Below are 24,433 nucleotides of genomic sequence, written 5' to 3' on the forward strand. Positions count from 1 at the left end.
AGGCTAGTCCAAGTGGCAGCCTGACAGACTTGCTGAGCCGTAGCCTGGTGCCTGAAAGCCCAAGAGGCACCGACAGCTCTGGTCGAGTGTGCTTTGATCCTCGGCGGGGGAGGCACCTGAGTACTCTGGTAGGCGTCCGAAATGGTCGATCTAATCCAACGGGCCAAGGTCGGCTTAGAAGCAGAGAGACCCTTGCGCCGCCCTGTGGTTAGCACAAAAAGAGAGGTGCACCGCCTAAGCGCAGCGGTGCGAGACACATAGATCCGGAGAGCACGCACCAGATCTAGAGTATGCAGCGCTTTCTCAAAGCGATGAACAGGGGCCGGACAGAAGGAAGGCAAGGAAATATCCTGGTTAAGGTGGAAGGGAGAGACCACCTTAGGAAGAAAGTCCGGGGTCGGACGGAGAACTACCTTGTCTTGGTGAAAAACCAAAAAAGGTGACTCAAAGGAGAGCGCAGCCAAATCAGAGACTCTCCTGAGAGAAGTTATGGCAACTAGAAAGGCCACCTTTTGAGAAAGACGATACAAAGAAACCTCCCTAAGGGGCTCGAAAGGGGGTTTCTGCAATACCGTGAGGTCCAAGTTAAGGTCCCAGGGATCCAAGGGCCGCCGATAAGGCGGAATGATGTGAGACGCACCTTGCATGAAGGTGCAGACCTGAGCCAGTCGGGCGAGACGCCGCTGGAACAGCACTGATAGAGCTGAGACTTGTCCCTTGAGAGAGTTGAGGGACAGTCCTAGCTGCAGACCGGACTGTAAAAAAGACAGAGGGGTGATGCCAGGTGACATTACAGCTGGTATCAACCCCGTATATTACCCCGTTTACCACCGCACCAGGGCGCGGGATGAGCTGGAGCGAAGCGCCAGGATTGGCGCATCTAATGGATGCGCCACTTCTGGGGCGGCTGCGGCCTGCTATTTTTAGGCTGGGAAGAGTCCAATAACCATGGCTCTTCCCACCCTGAGAATACCAGACCCCAGCTGTCCGCTTCACCTTGGCTGGTGATCTAATTTGGGGGGGGACCCCACGTTTTTTTTTGGTTTTTTTTTTTTAAAAACGCCTGGGGAGCCCTCCAAATTGATCACCAGCCAAGGTGAAGCTGTCAGCTGTGGTTTGCAGGCTACAGCTGTCTGCTTTACCCTAGCTGGCTATCAAAAATAGGGGGGACCCCACGTCGTTTATTTTAATTAATAATTTTTTGGGGGGCTAAATACAAGGCTAGGCACCGTTTAGTGCCACATGAAAGGCACTAAAGGGCGCCAGCTTAGAATATGCAGGGGGTGGGACGTTATATTTGTTTGACATCTATCCATTCATCCATTGTAGCATTTTAGGCTGTGCGCCCACAATCGGGATTTGCAGCGTTTTGGGCGCAGAGTGTTTTCCCTGCGTCCATAGCGCTGCGTTGTGCAGTAGAAGCACAGTGGAAGGATTTTTAGAAATCCCGTGCCCACTGTGCTTCTTTTCTCCGCAGCATACACTGACCTGTGGTGCAGCTTCCCGAGCCTCAGCATGTCAATTTATGCTGCGGAGATGAGTGTTCTCTGCAGGTAGCATAGAGCTCCACAGCAGCCTGAACCCAAATCGTGGGCATGGGCAGCTGCGTTCTCCCATGGACAACACTCACATCTCTGCAGGAAGGCTGACACTGTGTACTAGACGCCGTGTCGCTGGATCATGGCCACATAGCCTAAAAGTGAGAAATTTGTTGCTACAGCAACATTTTTGTGAAGTACCTGTGGATTCAAAATGCTTACTATACTCCTGAATAAAATCCAGTTTCCAAAATGGAGTCACTTGTGGGGGGTTTCTAATGTATAGGTACCCAAGGGGCCCTGCAAATGTGACATGGTGCCCGCAATTTATCTCAACTTTTCCAGAATTCAAATGGTACTCCTTCCATTCCAAGCCCTCCCATTTATCCAAACAGAGGTTTTTGGCCACATGTGGGGTATCCCTGTGCTCATAACACATTGGATAACAACCTGTTGGGTCCACGGTTTGTTGTTGTCTCTTGAAAAAGTGAGAAATTTGATGCTGAAGCAACATTTTTGTGAAAAAAATGAAAATTTTCAATATGGCAACCTAAGCTTATCAAATTCTGTGAAGTATTTGTGGATTCAAACTGCTCACTATACACCTAGATAAAAGCCTTGAGGTGTCTTGTTTCCAGAATGGAGTCACTTGTGGGGGACAGCCACTGTTTAGGCACCTCAGGGGCTCTCCAAATGCAACCTGGCGTCCGCTATTGATTCCAGGCAATTTTGCAGTCAAATGGCACTCCTTCCCTTCCGAGCCCTGCCATGCGCCCAAACAGTTGATTTCCACCACATATAAGGTATTGCCAAACTCAGGAGAAATTGCACAATAAATGTTATGCTGAATTTTTTCCTTTTACTCTTGTAAAAAAAAAAAGCTACCTGGTTAAAATAACAATTTTGTGGTAAAATTTTATTTTTTTTTTTTCATGGCTCAACGTTATAAAATTCTGTGAAGCACCTGGGGGTTCAGGGTACTCACCAAACATCTAGATACATTCCTTGAGGGGCCTAGTTTCCAAAATGGGGTCACTTGTGCGGGATTTCTGCTGTTTAGGTACCTTAGGGGTCCTCCAAATGTGACATGGTGCCCGCAATCTTTTTCAGCCAAATTTCCTTTCCAAAATTCAAATATTGCTCCTTTCGTTCCAAGCCCTCCCATTTGTCCAAACAAAGGTTTCAGACCAGATGTGAGGTATCACCGCGCTCATAAAAAAGTGGTTAACAAACCTTGAGGTCACATTTTTGGAATTACCTCTTGAAAAAGTGAGAAAATTGATGCTAAAGCAACATTTTTGAGAAAATTATTAAAATTTTCAATATGACAACGTAACGTTAACAAAATCTGTGAAGTACCTGTGGATCTAAAATGCTCACTATACCCCTAGATAGAAGCCTTGAGGGGTCTAGTTTCCAAAATGGTGTCACTTGTGAGGGATTTCTTCTGTTTAGGTACCTTAGCGGACCTGTAAATGCAACATGGTGCCCGCAATCTATTTCAGCCAAATTTGCTTTCCAAAATTCAAATATTGCTCCTTCTGTTCCGAGCCCTCCCATTTGTCCAAACAGAGGTTTCTGACCATATGTGGGGTATCGGCGCACTCATAAGAAAGTGGGGAACAAGTTTTGGGGTCCATTTTGTTGTGTTATTTCTTCTAAAAGTGAATAAATTTGGGTTAGAGCAACATTTTTAGGTAAAATTTAATTTTTGCTTTTTTTCATTCCACATTGCTTTTGTTCAAGTGAAGCACCTGAAGGGTTAATAAACTTTTTGAATGTGGTTTTGAGTACTTTGGGGGGTGCAGTTTTTATAATGGTGTCACTTTTGGGTATTTTCTGTCATCTAGGCCTATTGAAGTCACTTCAAATGTGATGTGGTCCCTAAAAAAAATGGTTTTGTAAATTTTGATGTAAAAATGAGAAATCGCTGATAAACTTTGAACCCCTCTAACTTCCTAACAAAAAAAAATTTTGTTTCCAAAATTGTGCTGATGTAAAGTAGACAAGTGGGAAATATTATTTATTAACTATTTTGTGTCACAGAAATCTCTGGTTTAACGGTATAAAAATTCAAAAGTTGAAAATTGCTAAATTTTCAAAATTTTTGCCAAAATTCAATTTTTTTCATAAATAAACGCAAAAAATATTGTCCTAAATTTGGTACTAACATGAAGTCCAATATGTGACGAAAAAACAATCTCAGAATCACCGGGATCCGTTGAAGCGCTCCAGAGTTATAACCTCATGAAGTGACACTGGTCAGAATTGCAAAATTTGGTCTGGTCATTAAGGTGAAAATTAGCTCCGTCACTAAAGGGTTAAGCAACATGAGACCATAACATCACAGTTGTCACAATGTCCCGAAAAGTTTTGACTAATTTTTCTTTATCTCTTTTAGATGTAACTTGGATTTTGGACTTTTCTTTGTATCACTTAAATTTATTAACATCTGTTGTTGGTTCACTTTAGTTTTTTTTTTTTTCTTTTCTTTCTAGGTAGATAACAAAGGAAGGAATTTTCTGCACGTGGCCGTGCAGAACTCAGATATTGAGAGCGTGTTATTCCTGATCAGTGTGCAAGCTAATGTCAATTCAAGAGTGCAGGATGCTTCCAAGTTGACTCCTCTTCACCTGGCGGTGCAGGCTGGATCTGAAATTATTGTCCGTAACCTGGTATGTAATAGTACACATTACGCAGTAATGTAGGTGATATCTACACCACAGGTCTCAAACACGTGGCCCCTGAGACTGCTTATTGCGGCCCACAGATCCCGTGACAATCACAGACCTATGCAGGGGGCAGGGTCCGGCAGGGCTTTACTAGCGTTAAATCATTTGCGGTGCCGCTCAGAGGAGCTCTGTCCACTATACCAGTGGCTGCTGGCGCAGCCATTGCTATAGTGCACAGAGCTTCTCTGCTCTGCACCGCAAATGATTCAAAGTAAATAAAGCCCCACCGGCCCCGACTCTCTGCATAGGGCTGTGATTGTCATGGGGTCTGCAGGTCGCAACAAGCAAGGAGACCTTGATCCGGACCCGTTGCATCTTCGACACGGCGGGTCCTGACCTGTGGAGCTGCGAGTCTCTTCTTCAGGAGACCGCTGCTGCCCGTGCCAGCAATCAGAGTTCGGTGTGCTGCGGTCTCCTCGTTGTCTTCACTCTACTGAGGATGTGTGCGACTCCGCAGCAAACAGTTGACATGCTGCGGCCTTTGAAAGCCGCACCGCAGGTCAGTATTTGCTGCAGGCCACATATGCACAGTGGGTACAGGATTTCTAGATATTACTACCAGATGGGGGACATTACTACAGGGCACAAGGATGGGGGACATTACTACAAGATGGTGGCTAAGATTACTATATGATGCTGCTAATTGTAAAACAATATTACAAGAAAGTGATAGAATGTAAAAAGACAAAAATTCTAAATAAAAATAAAGCATGACTTTGTTGCTTTGTTGCCATTAAAATTTTTATATATATATATATATATATATATGTGTATGTATGTGCATATATATGTATATGTATATGTATATATATATATATGTATATGTATTATATATTGGTGGAACCTCGCTTAATGAGTAACCCACTTAACGAGAATTTCGCTTAACAAGCAAAGCTTTCTATAAATTTGTAACTCTGTTTACGAGAAAGCTTTGCAGGACGAGCAAATACTCACCGCGCACACTTCGGTTCCGTACATCCACGGCGCTCTGACCCGCACTTGCAGTCCACACAAACACACACATGCACGCACAAACACATACGCCCGCACGCACGCAAATATAGTATTATGCTCACCTTACCTTCTGTTCCACCGCCGGCCTCATGGTTGTTGTAGTTTGTTCCCGGGTACATTGCGACGTCCTCGCGGCAAACTACAAGACCCAGGAGGCCGGCGATGGAACGGAAGGTAACGTGAGCATAATATGTGTACCTTCAGTTCCATCGCCGGCCTCCTGGGTCCTGTAGTTCGCCGCTCCACTCCAGGCTGTGAATCGGCAACCATAGCGACGAAGCAGGAACTTCCTGTCACCGCTACTCAAAGGCAGCGCGCTGGCCAATCAGAGGCAAGCGTCTCATGCCTTTGACGTCAGCGCTCTGGCAGGGGAAGTTCCTCCCTCGTCGTTATGGTAACCCGATACACAGCCCGTACTAGCGAACAGCAAGTCCCAGGAGACCAGCGATGGAAGGTAAGGTGAGCATAATATGTGCGTGTGCGTGCGTGCTTGTGTATTTGTGTGTGTTTGTGTGCGTGTTTGTGCATGTGTGGAATGACACAATAGGGGACCAGGATGGGACATTTAACAAGTTGTGGAACCAATTGTCTGAGCTTGCATTATTTCCTATGGGAAATCTTGCTTTGCTGAACGAGTAACTTGGTTAACAAGCACAGTCCCAGAACGGATTGTTCTCGTTAACCAAGGTTCCACTGTATATAATATATATAATATATTTTAGTCTCTTCACTGAACGATAATAAATCCCATGAAGAAAAATCCCGATTTGTTAGCCTGGGGCTCCCAGAATTATTTCTCAATCTTTATTCTTTCAGAGTTTTATTTATTTGAAAAAGGTAAAAAGCCTTTTACATCTGTAGGTCCACATAAAAACACAACGCGTTTCGGCTACAATATCAAACAAGTAGCCTTCCTGAGGTACTCAACAATAAAGTGCAGGTTTGTTATAATAAACAAGCAAAAAAAAATGTTCAAAAAAGTGATCCAAATGTGTATCTAAGAAAAACCAGAATCAATGAAAATGTCACTTTGTGCTGCAAAGAATGCGCCCCGCCCCCCCCCCTCAAATTTTTTTTCTATGTGCAGCACATCTACTCAGCTGAGTTTGTGACCCCTGATCTACACAATGGTTTCTCAAATATTTTAGGAGGGGATTGTACTGTTTGCTCTACAAGGCATAAATAACATCCCATGTCTGCAAACACAAGACGTTGTATGCTCTCGTTTTGTTGGTGTTTACATCAATAATTTCCTTGCTGTTTTTAGCTTCTTGCAGGTGCCAAAGTAAATGAGCTTACAAAACATCGCCAGACTGCCCTTCACCTCGCAGCACAGCAAGATCTCCCCACTATCTGTTCTGTACTCCTGGAGAATAGTGTGGAATTTGGGGCTGCAGATGAAAATGGGAACAATGGTAATGACAGTAGTTAATTGGTAGTTTTTGAAGAGAATCCTTTTTACTTGTTTTTGAACAGATTGATAGGACACTGTTTTTAAAGAGAATATGTTACCAATCGTTTTTTCCATGTAATCTGAGAGGACCATGATGTATGGGCAGATACTCCGATTCCAGCAATGTATCACTTTGCTGGGTACAGCAGTTATTCTAAGGTCTGCTTCAGATCTACCAGAGCTCAGTTGTTGAACTTTGTATAACCCCGCCCACACTACAGCTTTTTGTGTACATTGTATGAGTATGTGCGCACGTTGCTTTTTACCTGCTTTTTACCTGCTTTTTCTTCTGCGCTGTTTAATGCCAAAATGGATGTGTTCTTCTATTCAAGCAAAGTCTATGGGAATTTGGGTTTCTTGTTCACACTATGTTGTTCAAAATGCTGCCTTTTTGTGGCAGAACTTTGGTCAAAAACTCAGCTTTGCAGTGCAAAACCCAAATGGCAAAAACAATTGACATGTTGCTTCTTTGAAAAGCTGAGTTTTTGACCAAAGTTCTGCCACAAAAAGGCAGCATTTTGAACAACATAGTGTGAACAAGAAACCCAAATTCCCATAGACTTTGCTTGAATAGAAGAACACATCCATTTTGGCATTAAACAGCGCAGAAGAAAAAGCAGCAAAAAAGCAGGTAAAAAGCAGGTAAAAAGCAACGTGCGCACATACCCTAAGAGCTGCTAATCAGTGCTTGGGCCATCATTTGGACTAGGATTCACAAGGTCAATTTTCCTTTAGTGATCTCCTGCTAATAAAACACTAATTTTGTATTGAAACCGTAAAATACAGTCCAGTAAGTGAAACATGGCTGTAATCTGGGTTTCTATCCCTACATCATGGTGTTTTCAGATTACATAGCAAAAATCTATTGACAGATTCTCTTTAAAGTCAGAACCCTATCAATCAGTTGAATAACAAGTCATTATCAAAGGAAGTTGCCTCCAGCTATGTAACACATGTAATATATGGGTGGGACAGGTCTAACGAGAGAGCGACTCTTACTTAACGCTTCTCCATGCTGTCTTATAGATAGGGTCTATCCTTATGATGTCTCTGTGCTCTGATTAAACTAAAGCACATATGGATAAGGGTGTTCACATGGTACAACACCCCTTAAAGGGACTATCTCGTATTTATATTCAGTTTCATTAATAATTCTATCTAACTATGTAAAAGAGAAATAAAAAAATAAATAATATAATTAATAATTGTATTCATTTATATAGCGCTATTAATTCCACAGCGCTTTACATACATTGGCAACAGTGTCCCCTTTGGGGCTCACAATCTAGAGTCCCTATCTGTATGTCTTTGGAGTGTGGGAGGAAACCGGAGTACCTGGAGGAAACCCACGCAAACACTGGGAGAACATACAAACTCCTTGCAGATGGTGTCCTTGGTGGGATATATATCTAATTCTGTCTGTAACGGAAATCCAGCGTCGCTGATTGGTCGCGCCAGCCGCCCGCGACCACTCAGCAACAGGCGCAGTCCGGCCGCGAATTAGCGTGGGATTTCATCCACGCTTCACTGATTCGTCGCACACAGAAGCCTCTATATACACCACAGCAGCCTGCATATACACCCCAGCATATACACCCCGGCAGCCTGCATATACACCCCACAAGCCAAAGCCTCTATATACACCACAGCAGCAGCCTCCAGCACGATTCTACTCACCTTGCACTTTTTTCTATTTTCATACTCTGTAGTACTTTCTCCCTCCCCTCGCTGGCCCTGCAGGTTGGGAGATGCGGCTGCTTCCTATTTCCTCCTCGGCATGTCCCGCCCACCTATCTTCTCAGCTGCCTCCGGATTGGATGTGGGTGTTGCTGAGGGAGTAATATTCTAGAATACCCGATGCGCTAGAATCGGGCCACCATCTAGTATATACAGGGGTTGGACAAAATAATGGAAACCCCTGAAAACATCAACAACAATTAGTTTAATATGGTGTAGGTCCACCTTTTGCGGCGGTTACAGCCTCAATTCTCCAAGATATGGATTCATACAAGGTGTGATTTGTTTCCAAAGGAATTTTAGCCCATTCTGCAGTTAAAACACCCTCCAGTTCTTTGAGCGACGATGGTGGTGGAAATCGACGTCTAACTTGAATCTCTAAAATCGACCGTAAATGCTCAATATTACTGAGGTCTAGGGATTGTGGGGGCCAGATGAGATGCTCAACTTCATTAGAATGTTCCTCGTGCCATGCTTTAACGATTCTAGCTGTATGAATTGGTGCATTATCATCCTGAAAGATGGCGTTCCCCTCTGGAACAGTGCTTGAATCGTGGGATGCACTTGGTCGCCCAAAATGCCTAAATAATCTCGGCTGGTAATTTGTCCATGAAGGGATATCATTGGCCCGGCGGATCTCCACGAAATAGCACCCCAGATATCATCACAGAACCTCCGCCATGTTTTGCGGTTGGGAGAAGGCAGTCTGGATAGAATACTTCTGTCGGCTGTCTCCAATCGTACACTCGGTCGGAAAAAGGGTAAACGATGATTCGTCTGAGAATATCACATGTTTCCACTGCTCGAGGGACCAATTCTGGAGGTTTCTTTCTACACCACTCTAAACGCTTGGACACATTTGTCATTGAGAGCAGCGGTTTTCTAATTACAGCTCTTCCGTGGAATCCAGATTTGTACAGCTCCCGACGAACAGTTTTCGTGGAAACTGGGTTCTGTAGGTGTTCATCAAGCTCCGCAGTGATTTTCGGAGCCGTGGTCTTGCGATGCTCTCACAATTCGCTTTAGAGTCAGACTGTCTCTCTGTCAACTTCGACTTTCGGCCGGACCTGTGCTTTGCTGCGGACGTTTTTCCTTCTCTTTCAAACGCAGTCATTACTTTGGAGACACTACCTCTTGACACGCCAAGCATTCGGGCACTTTCTGTTACACTAGCGCCTGCCATACGAGCACCAACAATTTGGCCTCTTTGAAAATCCGAGAGGTCTGCCATTGGTATCAGGTTCTCATCAGTGTTCTTACAATTCTGCAAAACAAACCGTTAATTTACATACACATATCACATAACACAAATAATGCTTCGATGTGATAACTGTAAAAAAAAATGTTATATAATTTTTTTTAAGGTACTGGTCAACCATAACCACTTAACATACGACAATAGGATAGGTGATATGTATCTGTTCTTGGGGGGGGTTTGACCACTGTGATCCCACCTGGTTCCTAGAACGGGGGGGGGTCTGTGTGCCCTGTTTGAATCGAACAATAGTCACGCCTGTTTTACACTGATCTGTTGATTAGCTTTGGGTCCAACAACCATGTAGAGCACTTTGTAGCCTTAGTCTGTCCCATAGACAGTGAATAGAGTGCTGATGCACATGCGTGAATATTGCTCCATTTAAAAGAGGTACTCTAGAGCCATATTTATAAGGCTAATGGGGTCTCACAATTAGACACTTAGGAACTATTCTGTAGATAGATGATAATTTGTTTGCCAACCCTTGTAAGGTAGCATGAAAAATGTACTAAATTATTTATAACCTGTTAAGAAAACACATTCATAGGTTACAGTAGTCTCATCATAGAGGTGACTTGTTTTTTTTCACCTTTCCAGCACTTCATCTGGCAGTAATGCATGGCCGCCTGAACAATATTCGCTGTCTTTTAACAGAATGTAATGTTGATGCAGAGGCACTTAACTTGAGGTAAGTTGTAAATAAGAATGTATTGACTAGCATTATGCGGTGTTTTCCTTCTATGGGTTTGTGGTGAATTTAATACTATGCCTAATTATAAATTACATGTGGCACATATGCCATTCTACAAGGTCTACAGTGGAAAAAAACAAAGAGAAAAATTGCATGAAAAATACCCTGACTATAAATAAATAAATTGCAAGTGCTTAATAACAGGGTACTTAGTGTATACATTTTTGCAAAAAGGTAAAAAGCTGTCCCACCTCGTCACGGTGTACCCATCTGAGACAGTCCCTAACCTACTGAAGTTAAAAACATTATCAATACCTGACTTGTGTCATGTCAAACTCCAATATGAATGGTGGCAAGTGGTCAGCTGTGTCCCAGATTAAATACACAGTGAAGTGAGACGCAATTAGTTGTTCAGTCTCAGTATTAGGAGGGCTGCGCCCCCAACTTGCAAAAAAGCAAGATAACATACAAAAAACACAAAAAACCTGAGCTGAAACAATGTTCAGTAAACATGCAACATTAAGCATGTGAATTGCAGCCTCAAGACTAGAAAAAAACCAAAGAGAAAAATTGCATGAAAAATACCCTGACTATAAATAAATAAATTGCAAGTGCTTAATAACAGGGTACTTAGTGTATACATTTTTGCAAAAAGGTAAAAAGCTGTCCTACCTCATCACGGTGTACTGGGACACAGCTGACCACTTGCCACCATTCATATTGGAGTTTGACATGACACAAGTCAGGTATTGATAATGTTTTTAACTTCAGTAGGTTAGGGACTGTCTCAGATGGGTACACCGTGACGAGGTGAGACAGCTTTTTACCTTTTTGCAAAAATGTATACACTAAGGTCTACAGTGGGCAGAATACTCACACAGAGACCAGGCGTCCTATATACAAATTTATAACTCAGTGGCAACAAATCAGATTGTAATTTCTACTTCTCTTGAAAGTGAATGAAATTGAAAATGTAAAGGTTCTTTTTCTCACCTAGATGTTTTAGTTTGTTATAGAAAAAATACTGCATGTATGAGTGTATGTAGTGTACGTGTGAGATATATATATATGAGAGAGAGAGATATAGATAGATATAATATAGATATATAGAGAGAGAGATAGATTATATATAGAGAGAGAGAGATATATATATAGAGATAGATATATAGAGAGAGAGAGATAGATATATATAATATAGATACAGTCACAACATTTTGCTCAGACACCACATGTGACTCAGGGAATGTCATAGGCTATGTTTTGACAGGAAAATTTAGCCCGGCGCTTTACTGTTACTCTCCAAAAAACCTGCCTCCATTAAAGTGAATGGAGCTGTGAGTTACGGCCTATTAATAGCAGTTGTGAGTGGTTGCTATAGGAACAAAGGACATTCATAGTATAAGAAGCTTATGTGTGAGGTAATATGTCGTCGGTGGGGAGACGGATAGAGAGACACAGACTGAGAGGCAGACAGGGAAAGAGGCAGATCCAATGATCATAAAAAAGTGAATCAGTTCAACACCATGTAGTCATTCCAGGAAGGAAAATCCGGACGGTGCTCGTGGGTCAAGAATGCTGTAGTCAATAAAAAAAATGACTAAGGACAATCGCGTCTGAAACGCGTAGATCGGAGGAGTTATGTTTTATGCCTTCTTCCCCCTTTTATAACAATTATTGGTTTAAAATAAAATTTTAACTTTATTTCAAGTTTCTATGGACGTTCTTTGTGCTGGGCATCCGCCTTTTTTTTTTTGAGGGAAAGAGGCAGATAGACAGAGACTGGGAGAGAGACAGAGAAACAGTTACTATCTCGGGCGATGCCCGGGCACAACAGCTAGAAAAAATATAAATAAATAAAATATATATATATATATATATATGTATATATATATAATTTTTTTTTTTTAATATATATATATTAGTGTATGTATACAGTATGTCAAAAAATATATAGTATTTATTCATAATTATATATTTAATGTGCGTATATGGAAAGTTTCCAACACTATGCAATAGTCTTTCATTACATAGCACATGAGTTTTCCAAGCACTGAAAAACAACTTTGTCCTTGGAAGCTGAGGAGTTTCCTGTGGCTATGGACCGTGTTACTGTCCATGGTGGCAATAAAGATTTATGAAACAAATGTTTTAAAACACTAATTTTATAGGGAAGTTGTCAGCAGTATCCCCGTATCTCTTGCAAAGCCAAATCCAGCAATAACTTTACATGACCAGTCCTCACCTCCGTTACTGATAAATCCTTGATTGAATGTATATGCAAATGAGGCCACAGAGCTAATGTAAATCTGAAGCCTCTGTCACTCCAGCTCTTTTCTCCACCCAGCACCTGCTAAACTGATGGCTCCTTTGCCTGAAGTCACACAGCAGAGGCTGTCAATCAAGCAGGAGCAAGCTTGAGTGGAGCTTGAGTGACCAAGGCTTCAGACATACAAGTGCTGTTTGCTCAGTAATGGAGGAACGCATTGGCCTTGGTAGGCTATGTGCCCACGTGTGTGCGCTCTACACAGCAGCGTAACGTTACTGCATGTCCGCTTCAGAGCGCAGCTGAAAAGCTCCGTTCTGAAGCTTCGGTGACTGCAGAATTCGTGCGCTCTGGATGCTGCCTCTCCCTAAAGACAGAATGGAGACAGCATGCAAAGCGCACTAAAGAAGTGACATGTTGCTTTTTAGAACGCAGCGATTTTGGCAGCATGCAAATCACTGCGTTCTAATACGCCACGTGGGCATGGATTATGCATAATCTTCATAGATTGTATAGGGGACGCATGACGCATGCAGTTACGCTGCAGTGCAGATCGCAGCGTAACTGCATGCAATACGCACACGTGGGCACGGAGCCTAATTGTATTGCTGGACTTGTCTTTGAAAGAGCTACATGTGAATATGAGTAGTTTGAGGTGAAATCCTACTGGCAGATTCCCTTTAAGGCTAAGTTCACATTTCCGCTAAAATCTATCAGTCACAATCCGCTGCTCTTGTAAACAGCGGAATCCGTTTAGCGGATTCCGCTGCTCCCATAGACTTGTATGAGCAGCGGATTGTGACTGATGATGCTGCGTTGCACCCTCCGCCCGACTGATCAGTCGTGGAACGACTGACCGCCGGGCGGGAGGAACGCAGCATGTAACGTTTTTTGAGCAGCGAGATCCGTCGGATTTCGCTGCGCATGCTCTCTGGCTCCCTGCACACGTCACCAGCTTTGGTTGGTTACCCGATGTTTACCCTGGTTACGGTGCAAGGAGCCAGCGCTAAGCGGTGTAGGCCCGTAACCAAGGTAAATATCGGGTAACCAAGGTAAACATCGGGTGCTTTGCTGTTACCCGATATTTAGGCTGGTTACGTGTGCAGGGAGGCCGACACTTCCCCGCTCGGCCCCGCCCCCTCCCGCACTCCGCACATGTATGTACACACACACACACACACACACACACACACACACACACACACACACCTGTCCCCAGCCATGCAGACAAGCACTGACACCCTCGTCTGGCCCCGCCCCCTGCTCGGCTCCGCCCCCTCCCGCACTTTGCATGTGCACACACACACACATACATACATGCACATACACACACTCATTCACACATACACTCACCTGTCCCCAGCCATGCAGACCGCAGCACTTCTACTGACATCCTCAGCGCCTGGCCCCGCCCCCCGCTCGGCTCCGCCCCCTCCCGCACTTTGCATGTGCACACACATACATACATACATGCACATACACACACTCGCTCACTCACAGATACTCACCTGTCCCCAGCCATGCAGACCGCAGCACTTCTACTGACATCCTCAGCGCCTGGCCCCGGCCCCCGCTCGGCTCTGCCCCCGAACTCCGCCCCCCGCACACAACGGAATCCGACAAAGAATTCTGTTCTTTGTCATCCGTTGTACAGCGTTGAACAGCGCATCAGTCACATGCGTCAAGCGACGCATGTGACTGATACAAATCAACGGAAATGTGAACTTAGCCTAAGAAGTGAATGTCATTTATTCGCAAGGAAAAGAGCCATGAGCCAGGCACCATACTTATTACTTTGGAAAGTAATTTGGTGGCTAGTTTCACAATATGTGCTTATCTTAATGGGGCGTTGGGTCAGGACACTGCAGATGTTTAGTGTTAGGGGCTTGTAATGGCGATTTTTTTTTTTTTCACACTGCATTTACCTAATAACATATTCATTCTGACAGGGGCCAATCGCCAATACACATTTTAGGGCAGTATGGGAAGGAAAATGCCGCTGCTATCTTTGAACTCTTCCTGGAATGTATGCCAGAATACCCACTCGATAAACCAGATTCAGAGGGAAACACAGGTAATGACTTGTTTACTGCCCATCAGTGCCCTCAATCTTCTCATATTTGTGTTGTTTTAATATATGTGTAGTGTTTGTTAAATTCCATATGCTTTCATTATTCATGAATAGTATTTAAGCCTACATTTTCTAACAATCTGTGGGAGGCATACTGTAGCCATTTACCTTTCAGGAGATTTAGTATTGCTAATTGAAGGGTTAATCTGAGATTTTATTTTTTTTAATTTGTTTTATGTTTTTATTTTTTTACATCTGGCTAACAGCTAGAAAAAGATTTAAAATAACAAAAAATATTACTTATCTATGTAATCCCCTGTGACCCCAATGGTCCCACAGTGATGATGATGTTTCTATCATTCACATGAGCACTGCAGCTAATCAGTGGCTGGGCTGCAGCAGTCACATGAATGATGGATGTGACCTAATCGTTGTCTGACCAATAGCACAGGAGGGATTATATAAGTGAGTTTAGAATATTTAAAGGTGTTAGGGGTACCTTGCACACTGAGACATCGCTAGCCGATGCTAGCGATGCCGAGCGCGATAGTCCCCGCCCCCGTCGCACATGCGATATCCTGTGATAGCTGCCGTAGCGAACATTATCGCTACGGCAGCTTCACACGCGCTTACCTGCCCTGCGACGTCACTCTGGCCGGCGACCCGCCTCCTTCCTAAGGGGGAGGGCCGTGCGGCATCACAGCGACGTCACACGGCAGGCGGCCAATAGAAGCAGAGGGGCGGAGATGAGCGGGACGTAAACATCCCGCCCACCTCCTTCCTTCCACATTGGCGGTGGAGGCAGTTAAGGAGATGTTCCTCGCTGCTGCGGCTTCACACACAGCGATGTGTGCTGCCGCAGGAACGAGGAACAACCTCTTATCTCCTATTGGTGCGACATTTTGAAAATGTCCGACGCTGCACAGATCACCGATTTACAACGCTTTTGCGATCGGTTATCGGCGCATCTAGGCTTTACACGTTGCAACGTCGTTACCGGCGCTGGTTTTTCTCACTTTCTATTTCACCCCGACGATATCGCAGTAGCGATGTCGCAACGTGCAAAATACCCCTTAGCCCAACAGCCAAATTTTGGAATGGAAAGGTTTGTATTGATGTGTCACCAGCTCTAGTGCACAGCTTTTAGCTATTTCTTGTCAGATCACTCTGGTAGTTGTAGTTTTAAAGTGGCTTACGTGCCACACAATGACGAATTATGTACCACAAAGTCAGTAATCTGAGCAGGTTAGCTGACAAACCTATTCTCTTAATTCCTTTTGTAGCCCCCTCTGCCACACCGTCAGCCAGTACCCCAATAGACATACAAGAGAAATGGCTGTGAGGTGAACACCATACTGTTGTTCATGTCTTCATATATGCTTATTATTGCTAACTATTGGTAGCAAATGATGGTCATTGATATTTTTTTTTTCTTCTAGTTCTTCTGTTGGCCTACATGAAAGGAAATGCCAACCTCTGCCGCGCTATTGTGAAGGCTGGTGCCAGACTCGGAGTAAACAACAACCAAGGGATCAACATATTTAACTATCAAGTCGCTACCAAGCAGCTTTTGTTTCGACTTTTAGGCAAGTCATACTAGTACGATAATGTCAGTTTAAACTAGTGGTAAACGTGTCATACATTTACTTAACTATCTTCTTCTTTTTCCAGATATGTTAACTCAGGAACCTCCATGGTGCGATGGTTCCAATTGCTATGAGTGTGCTGCCAAGTTTGGCGTTACAACACGAAAGCACCACTGGTGAGATGGATCACTTTTCTTACATTAAAATAACCCACATTCTGTTTTAACCCTTTAAGGATGCTGCCCGTTTTAGTTTTGCACTTTTGTTTCTTCTTCTAAGAGTCATACAGTTTTTTTTATTTTTCTGCCAGCATAGCCTTATGAGGGCTTGTTTTTTTGTGGGATTAGTTATAGTTTTGAATGACATCATTACTGAAAAACAGGGAAAAATTCCAAGTATGATGAAATGATGGGGGAAAAAAACCTGCCATTCTACATTTGTTTCTGTGGTGTTCATTTTGCAGTAAAAAAAAAAGACTTGGCAAAATGATTCTTCACAATTCCAGTACAGTAATATGACATTTCTGCAGTTTTTGTTATTTTAGTGGCTTAAAAAAAAAAGTGAATTTTTTTCACCCTTTCCTGAGACCCTTTATTTCTTTACCTGTATGAGGGCTTTTGTGTGCTGAACTATTGTATATATTAACTCAGTTTTCTCTGTCACTTCATTGGGCGAGGGACACTGGAAACTAAGTGTGTATGCTGCCACTAAAGGTCTAACACTAGGCAAAAAGGTTGGCTCCTCTTCATTAGGGTGCACCCGCCAAGCTGATCAGTTTTAGCTTACTGTAAGTAGGTGGCAGATGTCAAATTTGCAATTTTTTTTATCGATCAAAGGACTGCAATTGTTTGAACGTTTGTATTGTATGAATTCTTATATTAAACACTACTGTATCTCTTAGGCTAGGTTCACACTTCCGTCAATTTGTATCAGTCACAATCCACGGCTCTGGTTAACAACGGAATCCGTTTGGCAGATTCCGTTGTTTCCCATAGACTTGCATGAGCGGCGGATTGTGACTGATGATGCTGCGTTGCATCCTCTGCCCGACTGATCAGTCGTGGAACGACTGACCGTCGGGTGGCAGGAACGCAGCCTGTAACGTTTTTTGAGCAGCGCAATCCGTATGTTTTCACTGCGCATGCTCATCGGCGGCCGAACGATCAGCTGATCGCCCGTCCACCGGCTATTATGAACGATCAGCTGATCGCTCTCACAAGCCGGCGGCCGGCTTCTGTGAGCGATCAGCTGATCTCCCGGCGGCCGGCTAATGAGAGCGATCAGCTGATCTCCTCCCGGCGGCCGGCTAATGAGAGCGATCACCTGATCTCCCGGCGGCCGGCTAATGAGAGCGATCAGCTGATCTCCCGGCGGCCGGCTAATGAGAGCAATCAGCTGATCTCCCGGCGGCCGGCTAATGAGAGCGATCAGCTGATCTCCCGGCCGCCAGCTTTTGAGAGTGATCAGCTGATCTCCCGGCTGCCAGCTTTTGACAGCGATCAGCTGATCGTTCACAATAGCTGGACGAAATCCGCTTTCTCATCCAATACTTGTCATCCATTGTACAATGCATCAGTCACAAGCGTGAAGCAACGCATGTGACTGATTCAAAACAACGGAAATGTGAACCTAGCCTTAAGGGCTACATGTCAACGTGTCGTTTTGATCATGAAATCACAGTTTCACGTGACATTGCATGAAATTATCTCCTATGTTGTCTCTTTCTGACCACCTGTGACTGCAACGAATTGTTACAAATGTGTTTGAGATTCTCTGTCGCAAGTCACACACAACTCACTGGCCGTAGACTTCACTCTAATTCTCATTTGGCTGCGATTGATTAATGATTTGGTTATTTTTTTTCTACAGCAAACATAGAGCTCTGAAATAGACTTGTGAACACAAGTGATAGACAAGTTACACATATATTTTTAGTCACACAACTTCTCTGAGAGTTGTTGCCATGCAGCTTCACAAGAGCATAAACTTTGTGCCGTTGTCTGCCATGGGGACCCATAGCACCCATGATCACAGCCTTAGCTGATGCAGGTTCTGCTCCTGAAGCGGTGCAATACCACCCATACCATGGGGTCATGAAACAAGACGATGTTAAGAATGGATGGGCTTGGTTATCAGTGTTACATCCTAATTCTGACACTCCAACAATCAGCTATATGAATGACTTAGTATGCTCTCCTTTACTGTTATCTTGGCACAGGACCATGCATGTTATAGTGATTGTGCCCAGTATAACAGTTGAAGCACAATAGAGGAGGGGGTGGGCAATTTTCCAGAGGGGCCACACGAGAGGCCATAACTGTCGTGGAGGACCAAATCAATGGGTTGAAACTTATTCTGTTTAATATAAATATTAACATATATTAATTATTATTTTATATTAAAATTGAGCAAAACTATATGTATGCTGACATCCTCCTATACACAGTATGAGCGCCCACAAAGCCCCGATATACAGTATGCGCTCCCACATTACTTCGATATACAGTATGAGCCACAGATTGCCCCTATATACTTTACCAACTACCTGATAGCCTCTCTATATACAGTATGAGCCCCTAAATAGGCCCTGTATACAATGTGAGCCCCCACATGGCCACCTATATACACTGTGTGCAGAATTATTAGGCAAGTTGTATTTTAGAGGGGTTTTTTTATTATTGATCAACAACTATGTTTTCAATCAACCCAAAAGACTCATAAATATCAAAGCTTAATATTTTTGGAAGTTGGAGTATGTTAGGAGGATATCTGTTTGTGCAGGTAACTATTACTGTGCAGAATTATTAGGCAACTTAATAAAAACCAAATATATTCCCATCTCATTTGTTTATTTTTTACCAGGTAAACCAATATAACTGCACAAAATTTAGAAATAAACATTTCTGACATGCAAAAACAAAACCCCCAAAAAATAGTGACCAATATAGCCACCTTTCTTTATGATGACACTCAACAGCCTACCATCCATATATTCTATCAGTTGCTTGATCTGTTTACGATCAACATTAAGTGCAGCAGCCACCCCGGCCTCCCAGAAACTGTTCCGAGAGGTGTACTGTTTTCCCTCCCTGTAGATCTTCCATTTTATGAGGGACCACAGGTTCTCTATGGGGTTCAGATCAGGTGAACTAGGGGGTCATGTCATTATTTTTTCATCTTTTAGACCTTTATTGGCCAGCCACGCTGTGGAGAAGTTGGATGCATGTGATGGAGCATTGTCCTGCTAGAAAATCATGTTTTTCTTGTACGATAACGACTTCTTCTTGTACCACTGCTTGAAGAAGTTATCTTCCAGAAACTGGCAGTAGGTCTGGGAGTTGAGCTTCACTCAATCCTCAACCCAAAAAGGTCCCACAAGTTCATCTTTGATGATACCAGCCCATACCAGTACCCCACCTCCACCTTGCTGGCGTCTGAGTCGGAGTGGAGCTCTCTGCTCTTTTTACTGATCCAGCCTCTGGCTCATCCATCCGGCCCATCAAGAGTCACTCTCATTTCATCAGTCCATAAAACCTTTGAAAAATCAGTCTTAAGATCTTTCTTGGCCCAGTTTTGATGTTTTATCTTAAGTTTTTTGTTCAAAGGTGGTCGTTTTTCAGCCTTCCTTACCTTGGTCATGTCCCTGAGTATGGCACACCTTGTGCTTTTTGATACTCCAGTAACGTTGCAGCTCTGAAATATGGCCAAACTGGTGGCAAATGGCATCTTGGCAGCTTCACGCTTGATTTTCCTCAATTCATAGGCAATTATTTTGCGTCTTTTTTGCCCAACACACTTCTTGCGACCCTGTTGGTTATTTGCCATGAAACGCTTGATTGTTCGGTGATCACACTTTAAAATTTTGGCAATTTCAAGACTGCTGCATCCCTCTGCAAGACATCTCACAATTTTGGACTTTTCAGAGCCAGTCAAATCTCTCTTCTGACCCTTTTTGCCAAAGGAAAGGAAGTTGCCTAATAATTAAGCACACCTTATATAGGGTGTTGGTGTCATTGCACCACACCCCTCCTCATTACAGAGATGCTCATCACCTGATTTACTTAATTGGTAGTTGGCTCTCAAGCTTATACAGCTTGGAGTAGGACATGTATAAAAAGTATCATGTGATCAAAATACTCATTTACCTAATAATTCTGCACCCAGTGTACAGTATGAGCCCCCACATAGCCCCCTATATACAGTGTGAGCTCCCACTTAGCCTCTCTATATACAGTGAGTTCCCACATAACACCCTATTTACTGTATGATCCCCCACATAGCCTCCCATATACATATGGAAAATAAACCACATACCTCGCTTCCATTCTCCTGACGCTCTTCTCCTGTGTCTGGTGCACTGTCTCTCTGTACTGCACACACAGTGATGTGAAGTCATCACATCTGCTGCCTCACACACTGATTGTTTAATTTTGGCATCCAGCAGCGCAATCTTCCACTAGTGTATTAACCTCTGCCTGCATCCGGAGGATGCAGATGGAGGTGACATCGGGATGCGGGCAAGGGCATGGTGCAGCCTGTACCAACTGTTTTCAGCCCTTTGTCTGTCTGTCCACAAGCCGGAGTGGAACAGCCAGATGAGCCTGTAGGCCACACTTTTTTTCCCTACCCTGCAATACAGTGAACAAAATTGTGCTTATATCTGCTGGTGGCTGTGTCTGGTATTGCAGCAATCAAGAAATTAAAGTAGAACCCTAACCAAAAACAAAAAAAATTGTCATGCTACCAAAACAAATTAGTTCTCCCATTGCTAACATAATTTTTTTTTCTTTAAGTAATGTCTATTATTGTCATGTTTAATTTATTTTTTTTTTCTTTCTCATCCTACAGTCGGCATTGTGGACGACTCCTGTGTCATAAGTGCTCAACAAAGGAGATTCCCATTATCAAGTTTGACTTGAATAAACCAGTTCGAGTTTGCAACATATGCTTTGATGTTTTGACTTTGGGTGGAGTGTCTTAGTACACTTAGCGGCATATTCTTGCCACATGAAGGACGGCAGCATAAAAGGCTGTTGGTTTGAGCTGCAGATGTTTGCACTTCATCACGGACAAAGGACCATATTATGATATATTCCAGTATAAATAATTGATTGTACGTGTATAGGCTTTGCTAGATACTAACTGGACTCCTTGAGAAATATGTACTAGTTTGGGAAGATACAACGTTGATCTGGCTTCACAGTTTGGTCTGAAGATCAATGTCTCACATCTACAGTAACTTCCTCTTGGGATCTCTTCCGACTACCACTCATTTACATGATCTTAAAATAATGTCTTCTGCTTGTAAAATGTGTGCGGTGTGTCCCCATAAACTGTGGGTGAATATAAAGGAGGAGTTTTTTATAAAACAGGGTTTAGTTTTGAGGAAAGCCAATAAATTTGTGGCCTTAAAATAGAAGCTGTATAACCAACATTATAATGAAATCTTTCTAGCACCTTTCTCATTTAGTATGCCCATATCATAAGAACTGGTTTCAACATCATTATTACAAAGGCCTCTATAATTTTGTCATTATCTTTCCTGATAATTTAATCCTACCATGTTTCTCATTTGTTCCTAATACCAAGTGCTCCATGTAATAGAGTTAACACTTAAACACTAACATGTCATAAGAAAAGATGTCGAGCCTAATCATTTGTTATACAAATTAAATATCCAAGCTACATGGACATGATTTGACTATTGTATTTTTTTTTAACCTATTAGTGATGGATCTCGCCAAAAAGTCATATATATTTGTTAATCTGTAAACACAGGGTAAATGTTGTATGTTACAGTAAAAATAAGAGTGAGGGATTGTGAACAATGAGAGATGATACGTTGGTGATGTGCAGTTGGCCTTTGCTTATTCATAACATTAAATAGCCTAATGTCTATCTGATCATTCTCTCCCATAAGACCGGACACTTCGAACAAGGTTGGGGTGTTAAGAGACTCTTCTATGTGGACGTTTACTTTTACCCTGTATGATGTTGCCCGATATTTAGATGGCATCATCAATCATTATACAGGGCAAGGTTATCGGCTGAACAATGCTTCAGTCAATTTTTCAGCCAATAGCTTTCTCAGCTGACTTCTGTGTCTTAATGAAAAAGCCAGGAAAGAAGTATGCGGAGGGCACAACTACCTCTGGGATCACCCCTGGCACAAAACATGGCAAGTGAAAAGCAAGAGAGCCATAGAATGAGGGATCAACCAGGCACAATATGTAGAAGTGTATCAAAAACGTTTTTTATTGATGTTTGCAAAAAACACACACCAGACCCGGTGTCAAGGAAGCCCAGACAATGAACATATACAATTAAAAACATTTAAAAACACACACATTTGGACCACCAGAATGTCAATACAAAACAACCAAGTATAATACAGGACTGGGTAATCAAAATATCTATTGAAACACAGTATATAGGATACAATGATATAATCAACTGAGCAGGTTATATCAGTTGGCAGAGATAGAAATACACCCACACATAAAAATTAGGGTTTAAATAAATGGTCTGATGTTTACCAAAATGAATAAACTGAGTCCTCTATCCCCATAAGTAGGTTCATGACAATAAGTCAAGATAAATGAATCAAGCAAGGTCTTACAAATGCACAGAGGAAAAATCTCTAGGAGTCCAGAGAAACACAGTAAAAATATCTCCACAATGTGGTTAAATGCCCGAGGATAAGATTCCTAATAGAGAGGACCCAAGTCCATACTTAGTGCTCCTGGTGATCCAAGCCCCACGTGTATCGTCACGTAGTGACTTCCTCAAGGGCAAAGTAATGAAAAAGCCACCAACTAGTCTAGCTGCTTATCCCAGGGAGGACAATGCAATTGGCAGTCCGAAATTAGACATGCATGATTGACATCTTTCCTGACCATTATTCGGCTGACACTCTAATACACATTGGACCATCCTGAAGCCATCAGTATTGGTTGGCTCAGCTGCTATAGTCTTTTGTGTATAAGGGCCTTAAGTGAGATGAGCGAACCCGAAGTTCGGTGTTCGTACCAAACACAGACTTTACAAAAGAAAAAAAACAACAAAGTTCAAATTTAGAGTTCGGCTGCTTTACGTATGCTGACCACTCTCACAAGCATCTCTGTGCTCGGGTACGCTCGGTGCTCAGCCCAGTGTGAGCCGCTTGCAGCATCTGATCGGCTCGCACTGAGGGTAACAACAACAACGGATGTAGTGTGTATAGCAAAAAAAGGGGAAAAATCTCACCCAATCTACTCCGTAAGCGTTCTGTTAATAGCTTGCAGCATGTGGGGGTGGAGACCGAACCTCACAATTAGTGACTTGCTTTGGGGTTCAGGTCAAGTACAGGTCCCAAACTGAACTTTAGATAAAGTCAGGCTGAACCAACCGAACTTCCACGGGTCCGCTCATCACTAACTAGCCTTTTATCTCTAGTAAACGCAGTAAACTAACTGATACATCGCTGGGTTTATGTCCATCATCCCGCTGCTGTCAGATTACATATCAAAATAACTGCTCATCCTTTTTAAATGCTCATTCAGACAGTGAGGAGTCTCCTTCTTTATTATTGATATCTAAAATGTGATCACTGATTCTTTTCCTGTTTGTCCTTTCCCACCTCTTAAAGCCACATATGTCTATGGTACTGAATGTCAAACCTAGGGTCCTATAATGAATAAAAACATTGTTCAATTGCTCACACATACTGTAACTATTCTCGAGAAAGATTTTTTTTTTATATATATATATATATATAAATGAACATCACCTAGCCTGTAATTTTAGAGGATAGCCACATCGGAGGTTTTGAATTGCTGAAATACTGACATACTGATCTACCTCTCCTGTAGGTTATTGTAGGTCCAGTAGGGACCCAAAGCACCCGTTGTTCCTCTCAAGGATGAGACAATATTATCTAAATGTCCTGGACTACCAGAGCCCCATTATCAAAGGTAGTGAAGAGTCTGATTTTTTTTTTTTTGTTTTTCCTCAATAAGTTTGGAAATTGGAATAAGTTGTTCTTTATCTTTGTAACCTTAGCTTCATTATATGTCTTCAACACTCTTTTGAGGTATCTTTTCCAAAGAAAACTA

At 42.9% G+C, this 24,433-nt stretch overlaps 1 protein-coding gene across 1 annotated transcript in view; it reads left to right on the plus strand.

Annotated features, from left to right (window-relative positions):
* Positions 1-22,184, plus strand: part of ANKFY1 (ankyrin repeat and FYVE domain containing 1) — a 137,048-nt gene extending 114,864 nt beyond the window's left edge. The window contains exons 19-25 of the mRNA XM_075336371.1: positions 4,037-4,213; positions 6,552-6,699; positions 10,327-10,417; positions 14,633-14,757; positions 16,194-16,340; positions 16,426-16,516; positions 21,189-22,184. Coding sequence (XP_075192486.1) covers positions 4,037-4,213; positions 6,552-6,699; positions 10,327-10,417; positions 14,633-14,757; positions 16,194-16,340; positions 16,426-16,516; positions 21,189-21,321 — 912 coding nt within the window. The 3' untranslated portion in view covers positions 21,322-22,184. The remainder of the gene's footprint in view (positions 1-4,036; positions 4,214-6,551; positions 6,700-10,326; positions 10,418-14,632; positions 14,758-16,193; positions 16,341-16,425; positions 16,517-21,188) is intronic.
* Positions 22,185-24,433: the final 2,249 nt, after the last annotated feature.

Source organism: Anomaloglossus baeobatrachus, chromosome 2, assembly GCF_048569485.1.
Source record: "Anomaloglossus baeobatrachus isolate aAnoBae1 chromosome 2, aAnoBae1.hap1, whole genome shotgun sequence".
Lineage (NCBI taxonomy): Eukaryota > Metazoa > Chordata > Amphibia > Anura > Aromobatidae > Anomaloglossus > Anomaloglossus baeobatrachus.